The 17,415-nt window shown below is 39.4% G+C and overlaps 1 protein-coding gene across 2 annotated transcripts in view; it reads left to right on the top strand.

Moving 5' to 3' along the window:
- RELN (reelin) overlaps positions 1 to 17,415 on the top strand; it is a 520,317-nt gene that overhangs the window by 448,891 nt on the left and 54,011 nt on the right. For both annotated transcript variants that reach the window (XM_025380191.1, XM_025380192.1), the window contains exons 43-46: positions 1,489 to 1,636; positions 3,894 to 4,152; positions 5,020 to 5,269; positions 8,816 to 8,984. In XM_025380191.1, coding sequence (XP_025235976.1) covers positions 1,489 to 1,636; positions 3,894 to 4,152; positions 5,020 to 5,269; positions 8,816 to 8,984 — 826 coding nt within the window. The remainder of the gene's footprint in view (positions 1 to 1,488; positions 1,637 to 3,893; positions 4,153 to 5,019; positions 5,270 to 8,815; positions 8,985 to 17,415) is intronic.

Raw genomic sequence — 17,415 nt, 5'->3', positions numbered from 1 at the left:
GACACTTGTAATCCCAGCTACTTGGGAGGTGATTCGCTTGAACCTGAGAGGCAGAGTTTGCAGTGAGCCAAGATCGCACCACTGCACTTTAGCCTGGGCGACAGAGCGAGACTCCATCTCAAAAAAAAAAAAAAAAAGATTTTCTTTCTTTTTGCTGAGTTTTTGTAAAATTGTTATATTTATGGTTTTACAATACATTTTAAAACTAGATCTAAGTATATCCATTCAGTGGAACATTACTCAGCCATAAAAACAAATGAAACACTGATACATACCACAACATAGATGAAACTCAAAAACATGTTAAATGAAAGAAGCCAGACACAAAAGGCCACATATTATGTCAATCTGTCTTTATGAAATATTCAGAATAAGTTAATTCATAAAGACAGAAAGCAGATTAGCATTTGCCAGGGCTGGAGGAGGGGGAAATGAGGGGACAGAGACAGTTTAACGGGCACAGGGTTTCCTTTCAGTCTCACGAAAAAGTTCTGGAACTAGGTAGTAGTGATGACTGCACAACAGAGTGTATCAGCTAAATGCCACTGAACTGTTTACTTTGAAATGGTTAAACTGGTAAATCTTATGTGATGTGTATTTTACTACAATGAAAAAATAAACTAAATTGGAGTATCTGAACAGATTTAAGAGCTGGTTTTTAAAGATGTTATTTTATATTTTATTTTATATTATTTTAATTTATTAATTTATTTATTTATTGATTGAGATGGAGTTTTGATCTTTCACCCAGACTGGAGTGAAGTGGCTCAATCTCAGCTCACTGCAACCTCCACCTCCTGGGTTCAAGCAATTCTCCTGCCTCAGCCTCCTGAGTAGCTGAGATTACAGGCGCCCGCCACCACACCTAGCTAATTTTTGTAGTTTTAGTAGAGACAGGGTTTTGCCATGTTGGCCGGACTAGTCTCGAACCCCTGACCTCAGGTGATCAACCCGCCTCAGCCTCCCAAAGTGCTGTGATTACAGGTGTGAGCCACTGCGCCCAGCCTTAAAGACGTTATTTAATAGGCAATAATAAATGGCATTGAAATTTCTCCCATTAAAACTGTTTTTTAAATATTTTATTGTCCCTGCCTGATACTATCCTTACATTAGAAAGGACACAGCAGAGAGGCTGGTGGAAAGGCCACACAAGCCCCCACCTTCCTGATGGCCTGAACCACTCTCTGACTAACCAGTGTCCTTTTTTTCAGTGTGAACAAGCAGAAAGGAGGGATCCATCTAGCTGGACCATAGATACTCAAGAAAATACCCCCTCCTCCTATCACAAGAATCTGTAAAGTATACCAGCCAAGGCTAAACAATTCAAGCTAAAATGTTGAAAAGGCCTCTTATCCCAAAACACTACTTTAATATTTATGACTTCGTATTTTGAAACCACATAATGCGTTTACCATACTCCTTTTAAAAATATAATACAACTCACTATAGTTGGGGTCATAGGTAAACCATATTTTCCAATTTTTTCAGGTCAGCTAGAATCTGATAGATTCTTATTAATGAGTGGTGGGAAACCATCTCGAAAGTGTGGAATCCTTTCTAGTGGCAACAACCTCTTTTTCAATGAAGATGGCTTGCGCATGTTGATGACACGAGACCTGGATTTATCACATGCAAGGTAATCATTTTTAGATGCTGTTGAAAAAAACCACATCATAATGTATAATAGCAGAACATAATCAAATCAGAAAGAAGCAGAGAGATTTCAAGGACAAGGCCTTCCATTAGAAATACTGAACTTTTCTCTTTATCAAAGCTTTCAGGAAGATACAATTTACATAATTTCTAATCTAAAATTGAGAGAGATTATTCAAAACTTAATCAGAAAGGAAACATACCTAAACAGGCAACAGTTAACATCTGGTATTTTATAAGATTGAGATTAGGAAGTAACAATGTTTAATTTACTTTAACTTCAATCAAATATTGTGGATTTATCTTTCTATATAACATACTTTTCATTAGCACTTGCACTATGTGGAAATTATTTACACTTATACCATGCTTAGTAGAAAGCTTAGTTGAAATGCAATATATCTTCAAATTATTCACAATTAATTTTATCTCCACTATCAATTTAAGTTAAAAACATTTGAAGGGGCAGCCTTATTCTTTATAAGCATCTTTCCAATGATTCACTCACGCATTCTAAGCAGTCATTTTCTAAATTGAACACAGTCACTCAGAAACAAACATTTTAAACTGGCTCAGAGGATTATGTCCTGTCAAGATGTGTATCCCTTGATCATTTGATGAGCCAAAAACTTAACAAGGAAGATAAGAAAGATGGTTTAACATGTGTAAAATGGAACCCTGACCTGATTTTGCAAATGAACAAAGAAACCATGTTTTTGTCTTTTGAAATATTTCAGAGTATCTTACAATACATCTTAACATTTTTACCCCTTCTTTTTCCTAAATGTTTCATTTATTGATTATAAATTTGATCACACTTCATAGAAAATACAGTTCTGTGAGATAATTATACAGTTACAAAAACAATATTTTATCATTATCCCACTTTAATGCATATAGTTTAATTTGATGTTCCTTATTTCAGATTTTTCTTAGCAGCTGAGTTCTCTAATTTAGAAATTATTAGGTGTTCCCAAATAAGTAAGTCTCTCATGGTTTATCTATCACTAAGTTAATACAAGGATTTTCTCAATACAAGTAGACCATATACTAAAAGTATTTCTCTGTAAATGATTATTGTTTTTACAAATGTAAACGTCACTAGACACTAACCATGTATGTTTTCATTAATCCAATGTTAAAAGCTCCATTATTTAGCTCATCTCAGTAGCATGCTGTGTAGGATTTGCATATATTGAACTGAATATGCTCCACGTAAAATCCCAATTTTTTCAGGGTCAAAAGATAAATGAATGGGGTGGGGAAGGGAACTCATGAGGAATGAATGGTTTTATATATGGTACTGATAATATTTTTATTATACATCTTAATATCTTTCCTATGTCCAGCATGCATACATTAGTGGGTATGTGTGTTGGGTTACACATGAAATTTATTCTGCATTACCAGCTAGCATCGTGGCCAGACCAGAAAGCAGCAGCTTGCCTGCCAAAGATAACATGTGAGCTAGTTTTCATTGGCACCCCAGCTGGTTGCTTGCCACTCTGTCCACCTCCCTGCCAGCTGGGAACGCTGCCACTGGCCGGCTGCCACCATTCTCAGTGGCCAGTATCATCCATCCCCAGACCCAGCAACAGTCAGAGCCTGGCACAGCCACCACCACCACCACCCCACACTCATGCTCCCTGCCCCAGCACAAAAGACAGAAAAGAGGCCCAGGCTTGACGTACCTCGTCCAAAAGATGCCTGGCCTTTCACAAAGAGGTGCTACAACCGGTGAATTTAAATGTGCCTCCCAAAGCCAGTAACATGAGATCTGAAAAACGACTGGTGAAACCTTAGAAGAGATAATCTGCCAGTTATGTGGCATAAACTACATTAATTACATTCTTCCAGTTCCAATGTTTAAGGAGTAAAATTTATCTTAAATAGATGACAACACACACTCCCACACTAAACTGCCTTTAGACCCCTCCTATCTTTTTATAGAAGAGCCAAAGGGTGCGGGGAGTGCTCAGGTCCCTCAGGCTCTTCTCTAAGGAGAGTCGCTAGACAAATACGGGTGCAGAATTGCCTTTTTTCAGACTTCACATTTAATTAACTCCCTTTCCGATTAAAAAGGGAAATCAGACTTTGAAGTGATTGCTTTGGACACTCATTAAATTGCCATATTTATCGAGGCCATTCGTTCCCCTGCATTACCCCATGTGCTTGTCTGTTGTTAAGCATGTGGATTTCTTGTGGAAGTGAAAGTCTTCAGTAACATTTACAAATGTCAGATTTGTGCAGTTCTTCATGAGACTGGGATGTGGTAAAGGCGTTCCTGACCCCAGGAGCCAACCCGTGCTCCTACAGTATTCTCTCAACGGTGGCCTCTCGTGGAGTCTTCTTCAGGAGTTCCTTTTCAGCAATTCCAGCAATGTGGGCAGGTACATTGCCCTGGAGATACCTTTGAAAGCCCGTTCTGGTTCTACTCGCCTTCGCTGGTGGCAACCGTCTGAGAATGGGCACTTCTACAGCCCCTGGGTTATCGATCAGGTCAGTCTCTTCAGGATTAACTATTTTAATTGTTGTCACTTGAGCTGAATGTGGCCTTAGAAGGCATTTAGTTCAACCTGCTTGCTCAGTAGATGAAACCCAGAACTGACAGTTGAGTGACTTGCCCAAGGGCACACGGCTAGATTAGATATGGCATTTAGCTTCCTTTCATTCTTTATTCCTTCAATTGCCTAAGCTTATAAAAATAAACAACACAACAGAAGGACTAGGTCCTGCTCATAGAGGATTCTGCCATATGGATAGAGGGACTTTATCAAGCGTGATACAACGTTATAATTCTCTGAAAAGGAAAATGTGCAAATTAGCATTGGTGCCACATGCAGTAGTTCCCAAATCCTCTTTCCTAGCCTTTGAGGAAAAAAAATGAACCAATCTCCCCCACATCCTTATAGACTGCTCCAAAGGATCTTTATACATAATAAAATGTATATCAAATAGAACTGAAAGAACCTGTTAACAAATCGTAGTGTTCATGCAAAGAATTGGAACTGAAATGCCTTAGGGTACAATTGTCCTTAAATAGAAATTTTACATGGAAAATAATCACACATAAGCCAAATTTTGCTTCTCAGCTTGGGTGCATGTCGTTTCCAAAGGCACAGTTTAGCCGGTGTAGGCTGTGAATGGTTTTGTCGATCCTCTGATTTGTTTTCTGTAGCTTCTTGCCAGATGGGCAAGCAGACATAAACAAGAGCATTGTGAAAGGCCCCTCACATCCTGCTGGCCGTCCGGTGCCAGTTCTGAGCAGGCTGACAGATCAAAACAAACAAACAAACGAAAAAGGCAGAACTTTCCATTTCTTAAAACTAAATGGAAAATTTGTGATTTTTTAAAAATACATTTCAGATTCTTATTGGAGGAAATATTTCTGGTAATACAGTCTTGGAAGATGATTTCACAACCCTTGATAGTAGGAAATGGCTGCTTCACCCAGGAGGCACCAAGATGCCCGTGTGTGGCTCTACTGGTGACGCCCTGGTCTTCATTGAAAAGGCCAGCACCCGTTACGTGGTCAGCACAGACATTGCCGTGAATGAGGATTCCTTCCTACAGATAGACTTCGCTGCCTCCTGCTCAGTCACAGACTCTTGTTATGGTGAGTATGCCATCTCCAGATAGAGGGACAGGCATGTGTGCATGAGCTTCTGTGGCTGCCTCTGTCATAGGACTACTGTGCCTCTCTGATAGACCTGTAAGTAAAACACGAGTGCACTTTGAGTCAAACCACACTGTATTCTTGAATATACTGCATGTATTAATAAATTGAGTTTTAAAAGTTGATTTTTGAAAGCAACAGAATGTGAGCTTATTTTTTAAGCATACATATGTGAAGACTTCTTTTATAAAGTAAATAACCTAAATAATAATAATTTGTAAATCCGTAAGTTTTTTAGTATCAGACTCGCAGAATAAAGGATACACTTGCAGTATTTTTCCAATAAGGGCTCTCATCAATCACATAGAGAATTCCAGGAATCAGCAATATTATTTATTTATATATATAATATGACTTATTAATATATATATTCACAGATTTAAATTCTTGGGGCATTAGATTAAACCAGTTATTGTCTCCTCTCCATATCTCCCCAAATGATGACATTTTGTTGTTCCCATTTTGCCTATATTTTTTGCCACCGTGGATCACAGCACATTCCAGGCCACCCTCACTGTGACCAATTTGCACCCCCTAGAATGAGTATGTGCATGTGTACGCTCACACATACCATGCATTCACACTCACAGACCCATCTTAGGAGAGAAAAGCTGGCATCATTTGTACACTTGGACTCTATCTGAACTTACAGACCTGTCAGGATTCTGGGTCTCCTGGTCTTTCACATCCCCATATAACTCTTCTTCCAGCAGACACAAACTAGAATGTTCACAAGGGCCTCGTTCAGTTTTAGATTCTGGGTAGCAGGGAGGCAGAAATTTGAGGAATTTGGTTATTTTCAAGGTCCTGCAGAATTCACAATTTTTAATATTCTCATTAGTCTGAATGTAATAGACATACTTTAGGAGGAATGCCAGAGATACTCTTTCTACCTCAGACACAGTCAGTCAAGATTAGATTAGTCAGTGGGGATGGAACTTGGAAAAGAGAAGACAGAAAAGTAGAAGGTGCACACCCTGTCTTCAGTAGGTACAGAGAGCCCAGTAAATCAAGTGTTCCATGGAATAGTGCTGATACAAAATGTAATGAGAACTCGAGGGAGCAAGAGATAACCAATGGTTGGCCAAAATAAGAAGTTAGGGAACATTTCACAAAGGAGCTAAGTATTAAGTGGACCTTGATGGTTGAAGTAGATTTTAAGGGTGGATGGAGAAGAAAGGACCCCCAAACTAGGCTGGAAGGAGAAGCAAAGAAGCAGATGTGGGGTTCTTCTAAAACTGAGAGCAGACCAGCCTCAACAGGTCCGGTCTGCATCTAATGGAGAAGAGCACAGTGTGGTGATTTTGAAAACAGTCTAGACTCTTACTCCCTTCTTCACATAGAAAGTAGAGGAGAGCCCAAAGAAGTAAGTTATCACATGGTCAATCTGCAGCAGCACCAACCAGGACCAAAATTTTGCCCTCGTAAGCCCAGTCACACGTACTTTCTATACAAGCCGGTGCAGCCTCCTGAGAGAGGAAATGAATTATATTATGAAAGAGTAAAGTGGCTGAGTGGAGTTGGAAACAAATTAAGAAGCGCCTTAAAAGGCAGACGTGGGGATTTGTGCTTGGTAAGGTCATGAACAGGAGAGCACAAGTGCAGAGGGGTGACATGATATGTTTCACGAAGATTAGCTCCAGAGCCAATGAAGGTGGGTAGAGAAGAATTCCAGTAGAGAAACCGCAGTGGTCATCTCTGTAGGAAGCAATGTGGACTTGCACTATGTGGCATGAAGAGACATGGAATGGATAAAGTTGATAAGAGATAATGAGGAAAAAAAAAAAGCAGCAGATATCAGGACTGAGTTGAACATAGAGGGTAAAGGAGACAGAAAAGTAAAATTTCTAAAATAACTTCTAAATTGTGTTTTTTCTTAACAACCTCTTATACCAATGGCTAAAATCACTTCTAAATTTTGGACCCAGAAAACCAATGTAAAAGTATTGCCATTGATAAAATGTGGTAGTTAAGAGGAGATGTTTGTTAATGAGGGAAAATGGTGAGTTTTTCTTAATTCAAGTGAAAGGACTTCTAAGTGAAGATATCCTTTAGTGAAGATGACACACAGTATAGAAAGCTGGAACTGTGTCTCTACTGCTCATCACAGCGCACCCAGCATCCAGCACAGTGCCAGGCTCAGTAGACACAAACTCTATTTCGAGATGTAAAACCAGGAAATTTGGGGCACAGAGGTGATCGCTGAATCAAGAGTGTACTTGTAGAATAGATGGCCAGAAACAAGGTGTAGAAGAATGCCCATAGCTGGGCAAGTTAGCAAAGGAGTCAGAATAAAAGACAGGAGACTCAGAATAATGTCCCTCAAAATAAAAGAACATTTCAAGAATCAGGGAGTAATCAATAATGTCCAATGCTGTTAGGAGGCAAGCACCATGAAGACTGAGACCAGGCCATTGTATTTACCTAGAAACCTTAGGGCAGTGTGTGGTCTCACACTGACTGCATGGGAGAATCACCTGGGAAGCTTTAAAGCTCCTGACACCTTGGCCATGCCCCAAAAGACTTCAATCAGAATCTCTGGTAGGGAGACTCAGGAATCAGTCGTTTCTAAAGGTATCCAGGTGATTTCAGTGTGCAGCCAAAACTGAGAACCACAGCCTTCAGAAGGGAGGTGGGGACTGAGGCAGCTCATAAAGTGAATAGGGAGAGAGAAATATAAGATGGGGGTATGGGCTGAATGTTCCAGAAGAAAAAGGAAAGAAATAAATATCTTTCCTTAGACCCACAACCTGATGGCATGCATTGGCACATATTCCATGGCCTTCAACTTGCTCCTTAAACCCCTCAGATTTCCATATTTTATTTATATTCTATAACACAGCAGAGCAAGATATATAAGCAAAAGTTTATAATTTCTAAGAAGTTTCACCCATACCAGGGGCAAAATTGACATTAGTTATTCAGGATTCCTATAAAATGGTCAAAACTTGAGAAGTCTGCTCAATGTATTAACTGTTTGAACACTAATTATTAAAATATATAATATGTTCCTTATTTGTATGTTAACCATTAAATAAACTATATTAATTTATAAGTATTATACTATATTAAATTATATACCATTTAAATGATATGTTTGTGATATATATTCTATCACTATAATATTACAAATATATCATAGCAATTATATGCAGCTACTCAAATACTATAACTGTATATGAAGCAATACTTTTGTCACGATGATTGTTCCAAAAGCTTTTCATTCTAAGATGTGATTCAGGAAAATTTATGTTTCATTTGATCATATCCCCTTCAAAGTTATTTCAACATGGAAATTTAAAAATAATAACTAGTAATATACAGAGAGAAAAACTAGGAAGCATTTCAAAGTAGGAAATATAAATACAGGGAAAAAATCAAACTGACATTTGAATGAAACTAAAACATACAGAAATATGATAAGCAAGTATGGTTCTTGGGTCTGCAGATATATGTTTGTATCCAAAATAATGTTTCGTGTTTCAGCGATTGAATTGGAATACTCAGTGGATCTTGGATTGTCATGGCACCCATTGGTAAGGGACTGTCTGCCTACCAATGTGGAATGCAGTCGCTATCATCTGCAGCGGATCCTGGTGTCAGACACTTTCAACAAGTGGACCAGAATTACTCTGCCTCTCCCTCCTTATACCAGGTATGGATGCTTCTACATGTTCGCCACATGCTTCTATGTATAGTGAGCCCAAATGTGATAAAATTTGGCATGTCAAGTTTAATGAGATATGTGAGGATTTTGTTACTTGCTAATGGTATTGCCATGTATGAATTATTAAGGCTGCCTTTTTTTTTTCTAATTGTTTTCCTTCTGTTTCTTTTTATTATTATCATTATTATTATTATTATTATTATTATTATTATACTTTAAGGTCTAGGATACATGTGCATAACTTGCAGGTTTGTTACATATGTATACTTGTGCCATGCTGGGAACCAAGTTGGAAAACACTCTTCAGGATATCATCCAGGAGAACTTCCCCAACCTAGTAGGGCAGGCCAACATTCAAATCCAGGGAATCTTAAGGCTGTCTTAATAAGTAAAACAGAAACCAGTTTTTATCATGACATTATTCCACATTTTCCCAAAAGCCAGGCCTTTACTGACTTTTAACTCTAATATTTTTAAAGTATGAACTACAAAAGAAAACAGTGGCTGCATCACTTCGCTTCTCCAACTTAATTCAGAGATGCCCAGACAAGTCATTTAAAATAGGCCCACTGGATCCAGAATAGACTTAAACAGGGTCTGTTTTCTGCTAGTGAGGCTGCTGTAAATATAGGAGTGAGTGATGTCATACAAATGAAGGTAGCAAATAAATGTACATTAAAATTATGTCTGCTTTTAAAATTTTATTTTGGACATTATCTTAAGAATTATCTGAAGTGTTTCTAGTGAAAAATATAAAAGAAGTGTTTCATTCTTGTCTCTATGGAAAGGGACCAGGGCTTAACAAAATTGCCTGGTACGGAAGGATCACTTGAGACCAGGAGTTCAAGGCGAGCCAGGGAAACACAGCAAGACCCCATTTCTACAAAAAATTAGTCAGGCATGGTGGTATATGCCTGTAGTCCCAGCCACTCAGGAGGTTGAGGCAGAAGGATCACTAAAGCCCAGGAGTTTGACGGTGCAGTGAGCTATGAGCATGCCAGTGCACTCCAGCTTGGGTGACAGAGCCAGACCCTGTCTCAAAAAAAATATATATTAAAAATTAAAGTAAATAAAAATAAAATTGCCTAGTAAATTCTGATAAAGAAGTTAAATCTAAATTATCTGTGCATTTCCACTCCTGTTTGAGTAAAGCACAGAATTAACTTTGCCTAGTGGAATGGTGTTACATGACACTCTCTTTCACCATCTAAACTAGGTGCTAATTATAGGAAAGCTTTAACATCTTGATAGAAACTTCTATTTCCTCCAAGACAATGGTTTTCAGTTGCTGCATTAAGAAAGAAGCAAAGCAACCAATCCAGTGTGGGGAACAGGAGTTATAGTTTGGGCTCACTATTGTTTTGTCATCCCACAAATGAAGAATGAATAAATTTTCCTAGCAAATGACCATAAAATTCAACCATTCATCTAGGGCATAACATTTCTTAGAATTATCATAAATGGGATGGTTTCAGTTACTAACAGCCTAGGGCTGCTTTACAATTGCTGGCTCAGAGGTACGAGACTATATTAACTGTCAGCAGAGTTGCCAAGTTTAAATGAGATACGTGAGATTTTGTTGCTCATTAAAGGTGTTGCCATGCATGAATTATTAAAGTGATCTTAATAAGTAAAATAGAAAAAAAACTCCATTAAGGCAACAGTCTTTTAAGTCTTTATGAATTCTGTGAATTATTACACAGCTACTCAGTCACATTTTGCAAATAAGCGACATTCTAAGATTTACTCCAGCTAGTCATTATGCCCTTGAGTCTTTTACTCAAGAAAAGTAATTATTTCTCATCTTTTAATCTATCTTTTAATTGTCTCTTGTACATACTCACAAGAATTTTGACCCTTTCAAATGTTATTTGAAAAATCTGATGAGCATCCATTTCCCCCGTTCTGTACTGAGAATAAGCAGTTTGTTTATTATATTACCCTCAAGGCTCATGTACACTTGTCTTAAAGGTGACACCGACTTGTAACAAGGCCCTTTGGGTAATTTAAAAAGAAATGTGCATGGAGGGAGCCCAAGCCAGACTCACTTCTCTGCCATATACCAAAGATCATTAGAACAATATGCCAGTCTCAGAGTTACTTGTTTCAAACACGAGTAAACATATCTATACTACATCTACTTTTACATTCGGTTATTTGGTAAATATGGTGTTTCCTTGTTTTAAGTTAAAATTACTGTCTCTGTTACCTGGAAATGTGTTGAAATGTCAATGTTTATGTGGTCCAGCAGGCCAGAATTGAGTATTTCAGTTTGTAGCTCTTAGCTATAAAAAACACATGATGCTGACAACTTAAAGGCATGTGCTCAGTAAGGGTCAGGAATGACTGTGACCATGTCACAACTGCAGCCTTGTCTACTCAACACACGACCATAAGGCTAGGATCCCAGTATTGTTGGCACAGTAGTAATGAGTGCCAGCTGAGGTTGGCTGGTCACAAACTGACGTCAAACCATTCACCAAACTAAAATGGTCACTAGTCATCGGTAGCAATTATTCATTCAGTCACTCTTTAAACAAATATTTTTTAACTGTTTAATTATGTGCTAGGCCTATGAGGGAGCTGAACTGATCCCTGACTCAAAGAGCTTTTAATTTGGTGGGAGAGGAGTATTGGCCATAAATCACCAATAATCACAGGAGTAAATATAAATTCAATTGTGATAAGTGATGGAAAACAGGTACATGATGCTCTAAGTTTCTATATTGGAGGGTGATGTGACCTGTCAAGAAAGCCAGGGAATGCTTTCTTAAGAAAAGGATACTTGAGGTAAGACATGAAGGATGAATGTAAGTTAACTAGGTAAAGTGTAAGGGTAGGAGTGTTCCAAACAAGGACAGTAGCCAATTGTAGGAGAGGGCAGGTGTATTTGAGATGTTGAATATATGGATCAGATAAAGAGAGGAGCAAGGTGAGGTATGAGATGGTGTCAGACCATGAAGACCATTGTAGGTTGTATTAAAGATTTGGAGGTTCATTATAGGAACACTTAAACGCCTGTTTAAGTGTTTGGCAATAGGGAGACATGAACAGATTTGCATTCAGAAAAGCTGCTTCTTTTTTTCTTATTTCCAGCTTTTAAGTTCAGGGGCACATGTGCAGTGTGTGTAGGTTTGTTACATAGGTAAACATGTGCCATGGTGGTTTGCTGCACAGGTCATCCAATCACTTAGGTACTAAGCTCGGCATCCGTTAGCTATTCTTCCTGATGTTTTCCCTCCTCCCACCCCCGACTTTCCAACAAGCCCCAGTGTGTGTTGTCCCCCCGCTCATGTGTCCATGTGTTCTCATTGTGCAGCTCCCACTTGTGGGAGTCAGAACATGTGGTATTTGGTTTTCTGTTCCTGCATTAGTTTGCTGAGGATAATGGCTTCCAGCTCCACTCACATCCCTGCAAAGGACATGAGCTCATTCCTTTTTATGGCTGCATATACATGGTGTATATGTACTGCATTTTCTTTATCCAGTCTATCATTGATGGGCTATTAGGTTGATTCCATATCCTAATGTCCACAAACATTAGGTTGTCGTGAATACTGCTGCAATGAACATATGTGTGTGTCCATAATAGAATGATTTATGTTCCTTTGGGTATACACCCAGTAACGGGATTGCTGGGTCGAATGCTATTTCTGCCTCTAGGTCTTTGAGGAATTGCCACACTGTCTTCCAAGTGATTGAACTAATTTACACTCTCATCAACAGGGTAAAAGCATTCCTTTTTCTCCACAACTTCGCCAGCATCTGTTGGGTTTTTTTAACTCTCATAGTAGCCACAGAAAAGCCCATTCTAAACAGAAAACAAATAGAGGATAAGAGTAGATGTAAAGAGGCTCTTGCAGAAATAATAAATGCCAATGGTACAGGCAGTAGACATGAAGAGAAGTGGAGAAAGTCAAGAGACATGGGAGGCAATGAAACTGACCAAGCTGGGTCAGTTTGAGGGACGTGGGAGCTTGAGGGAAAGGGCAGTGCTGAAGATGACTCCCTGGTCTCTGAGTTGCAAAACTGAAGGGATGCTGCTGCTCCTCACTAGGAAGGGAACAGTGAAACTAAACACAAGATACATCACGCTCTGCTCCAGACATTGCTATGTTAAAACCTAAATAATTGAAGTAGATAGATTCATAGTTTCTATTCCTTGCCATACACATTAGTTAAGTTAGATCTTCGTAAAAGAAGATTTACAAATAAATGAACAAAAAGCATTGTAGCATAGTGAGGGGGGTTCTGCCTTTTCACCCGTATGAGCTTTTAAGCAAGTTACTTTGTGTTTCTAAACTTCAGTTTCTTCATCTGAAAAGTGGAGATCGTTTTTACCATATGAAAATCTCATAAATGTGCATGGAAGTGTTGAGAACATTGTCAAGATTTATTAAAAATGAAAATTATTTCTACTTTTATGAGTTAACCACATAATCACACTTGTTAACCATAACACAGGTTTATTATCAGACTTCAACCTCAGACTAAGAAGTTTTCCTAAGTCACAGCTTAATCTTGAATGAGAGTGAGCCCATGATAATGGATAGGGCACCATCTTAAATTCTTGCGCTGGAGGAGGTTACAACCTATTTAAGGAAAATTAAACATATACCCGAGAAACAACTGAAAAATAATACCTGCTGTATATAATTTAATGCTTCGCTGACGAATGGGCTAGAAATGCTGCAGGTATCAAGAAATGGGAGATGATATTGAATGCCAGAATTCGAGTGTTTCTTGGAAGAGGTGGGGCCTGGCCTTGAAGGATGGCTAGGAATTAGGTGGGTAAATGAAAAGAGCACTCTGAATCAGGGGAACAATGTGGACAGTGCAAGCATACATAGGTATGGGGCTGGGGGAAGCGCGTGAGTTGCCGATTCAAGCAGAGGGCTCATATCTGGAAGCTATGACAAGATGCTGGTTCGTAGAGTTGGGTTAACTTATAGCAGTCATTGGAGCAAGGCAAAGTTTAGATTTGTAGGCAAAATGAACTGTGGTGGGTTTGAGCTGAAAATATTCTTCCAAGAAAAAAATTGGGACAACAGACAGATTCACATAAGAGGAGGTGGCAACGGTGTTGTGACAATAACTTCTAAGTGAAGTAACAAGTCTGGGCTACAGCTGAAGGAATGAGGCAGATATGACAGAACATTTCAAAGAAAGAATTGATTAAAACCCAGCCACTAATTTCTCCTTCTCCATTACACACGTCAAGAGATGACTCTAGAGTTTGAAGCCTAGTAAAATAGTGAGAAGATGTGAGGAGCAAGCTAAAGTTGATTCCAGGAGGGACAGTATGGCAAATTTAGTCAAATGATGCTGGATTACATGTGATGGCTCGAGGTACAAATGAAAATGTCCATTTGACAGAGACATGAAGATCTGAGCCCAAGAGAAGATAATGAACTTCGGAGGCATAAACATAGAGTAACAGGCAATGCTGTAAAACTGCACCTGTCTCCATAAGAGAGTGTTTAAAAAGGTGGGGGGGGGACTAAATTTAATAGCAGAAAGAGCAGAAATGGCCAGCAAGGGGGCTGAGAGGATTCAGGCAGAGAGAAGATTCAGAATAACATGGCATCCAGAAGCCAGGTGAGAGGAGATTAACAAGCAGGAAAATATGGCCTTCAATGACATAAACTATAGAGAGTAGTGAATTAAAAAGTTTCACAAAAGCTTTACTGGATTTTTCAATTTGAGAGAATGAGTGACCTTCGAAAGAACAGTTTCAGTAAGATACTGGAAATAAATACAGCTTGTCTGGCACCAGAGGCCATGGGCTTAACCACTATATTAGTACTGCCTCTTCATTGCTTGCCTAAGAGAGATGGTCCGAGGAGAAACAGGAAGGCAGGAATGCCAGGAGTTCTTGAGAGAGACTGAAAAGGAAGAGAGGAAAATGCCAACATCAGTTTCATAGCCCCTAATCTGAATCTGCCTCCTCCTCCTTACTAACCCCAGACCTAAAAATAACAGGTGGCTCAAATAGCATGTGTTCTTGAATATCACCTTAGACCCAGGGTGAGTCAGTGGAAGGGCAGGTAACCCAAATCCACCGAGAAAGGGAGGGGAGTGGCCACTGAAAGGCTCAGGTGTGACTTGGGTATTTTAAGTCACAGTTTGAAGATGATCTATTCCCTTCTACTAGCCCTAATGACCTAGCTGATAGCACCTTCTTTAAAGATTAACTACACTTTGGAAGCCCAGGTGGCTTTAGCCACAGCATGGAAGCTGCAGGAAGTTCTAAGGAAAGGTGCTGTGAACAAAAAAGGGCAACATTGTGAAAGAATTGGGGGAAAGAGATGGGGAGGGGAGGCTATAACACTTTCAGGTAAACAAATTTAGAGAGGTTTTTTTGGGTTTTGTTTTTTTGTTTTAAATGGAGTCTTGCTCTGTCACCAGGCTGCAGTGCAATGGCACGATCTCAGCTCACTGCAAGCTCCACCTCCCAGGTTCAAGTGATTCTCCTGCCTCAGCCTCCCGAGTAGCTGGGACTACAGGCACACATTATGACGCCCAGCTAATTTTCCTATTTTTAGTAGAGACGGGGTTTCACCATGTTGGCCAGGATGGTCTCGATCTCTTGACCTTGTGATCCACCCACCTTGGCCTCTCAAAGTGCTGGGATTACAGGCATGAGCCACTGCGCCAGGCCATATTCTTTACTTTAACAAAGCGTATTGGCTGGGTGCAGTGGTTCACGCCTATAATCCCAACACTTTGGGAGGTTGAGGCAGGTGGATCACCTGAGGTCATGAATTCGAGACCAGCCTGGCCAACATGGTGAAACCCCATCTCTACTAAAAATACAAAAATTAGCTGGGCGCGGTGGTGCATGCCTGCAATCCCAGCTACTTGGGAGGCTGAGGCACAAGAATCGCTTGAACATGGGAGGCAGAGATTGCAGTGAGCTGAGATCGTGCCATTGTACTCCAGCCTGCATGACAGAGCAACATAAGACTCTGTCTCAAAAAAATAAAATAAAAAATAAAGTGTACAATTCAATGTTTTTTAGTCATTACTAAATAAAAAACAAAAACACAGGGTTGTTGAAACCATCACCACAGTGTAATTTTAGAATATTTTGTCCCCGCTAAAAGAAATCCTATACTTAATAGCAGTCACTCCCCACCCCTCACCCAGCCCTAGGTAACCACTAAGCTATGTTCTTATTTGCCTGTTCTAGGCAGTTCATAGAAATGGAATTATACAATGTGTGTTTGTTTTACAATTGGCTTCCTTCATTTAGCATCAAAGTGTAGTGTGATATATTGTGGAATGTACCAGCTTCTCATTCCTCCTTACAGCTGATTAACATTCCATTTTATGGATATGCCACATTTTATCTATCTGTTCATCACTTAATAGGCTCTTGGGTTCCTTCCACCTTTTATGCTGCTGTGAACCTTTCTGTGCAAATTTTATGTGGATGTATGTTTTCACTTTTCTTGGCTATATACCTAGAGGTGGAATTGCTGGTAATTATGTTCAACATTTTGAGACACTGACAACCTTTTATCCACAGCAGCTGTACTCTTTTACCTTCCCACCAGCAATGCAGAGGATTCTAATTTCCCATATCCTTACCAGCACTTGTTATTGTCTTTTTGACTGTTGCCATCTTCATGGGTGTGAGGTTATATCTCATTGTGGTTCTCATTGACATTTCCCTAAAGGCTGATGATGTTGGGCTTCTTATCCTGTGCTTATTGGCCATTTATATATCTTCTTTGGAATATTCTTCAACTTTGTCAAAGAAGATAGGCTAATACAAAGAAACGGGCTAGTGGAGGAAATTTTATGCGAAACATAAAGGAAGGGTCTTGGCTTGCAAGGCAAATAGACACACATTTTGAAATGGGCTGACATCACAGAGTCAGTTGCTCAAACACACAGGGCCAGGGGCTTCAGCTCCGAAGCTGACACAAAAGTCAAAACACATACAGCTGCAACACATACAGCCTCCCATAGCTTAACAACTGTTCATATTTACAGGTAATGATAAGGGTAGGATGATTTTGTGGAGGTCGCAGTGGAGTTTTGAAAGATTTACTTAATGAGAACACAAAGTAATCATGAACCAAGAGATCCTTGCCTTGTTTCAGTTTTGTTAGTGAATCAGTGTGAGACTTAGGTCACTGGGCGTCATCATTGTCTTTGGTAGAATGGCATTGTTAGGCTAGATTTTCTAGGCTTAAATATTTTATGTATCTCTTTCGAAGTAAAAGATATTTCAGGGAAGGAAGAAGAGGTTTAAAACATTGTGTTCCTTTCAAAGGGCTTTTTCTCATGATGACGATGACAGTGAGGACTTCATAGGTAGAGTCATTCTGAAGAAAAGAGCAAAAATGAAGACTCTGTAATGTGTAGTGAAATCTGTTAAAAGGTGCGGAGGTAGTGTGGAGGGAGATAC

Source organism: Theropithecus gelada, chromosome 3 (genome assembly GCF_003255815.1).
Source record: "Theropithecus gelada isolate Dixy chromosome 3, Tgel_1.0, whole genome shotgun sequence".
Lineage (NCBI taxonomy): Eukaryota > Metazoa > Chordata > Mammalia > Primates > Cercopithecidae > Theropithecus > Theropithecus gelada.
The sequence above is the reverse complement of the archived record's forward strand: the minus strand, read 5'-3'. Positions and strand labels throughout refer to the sequence as shown.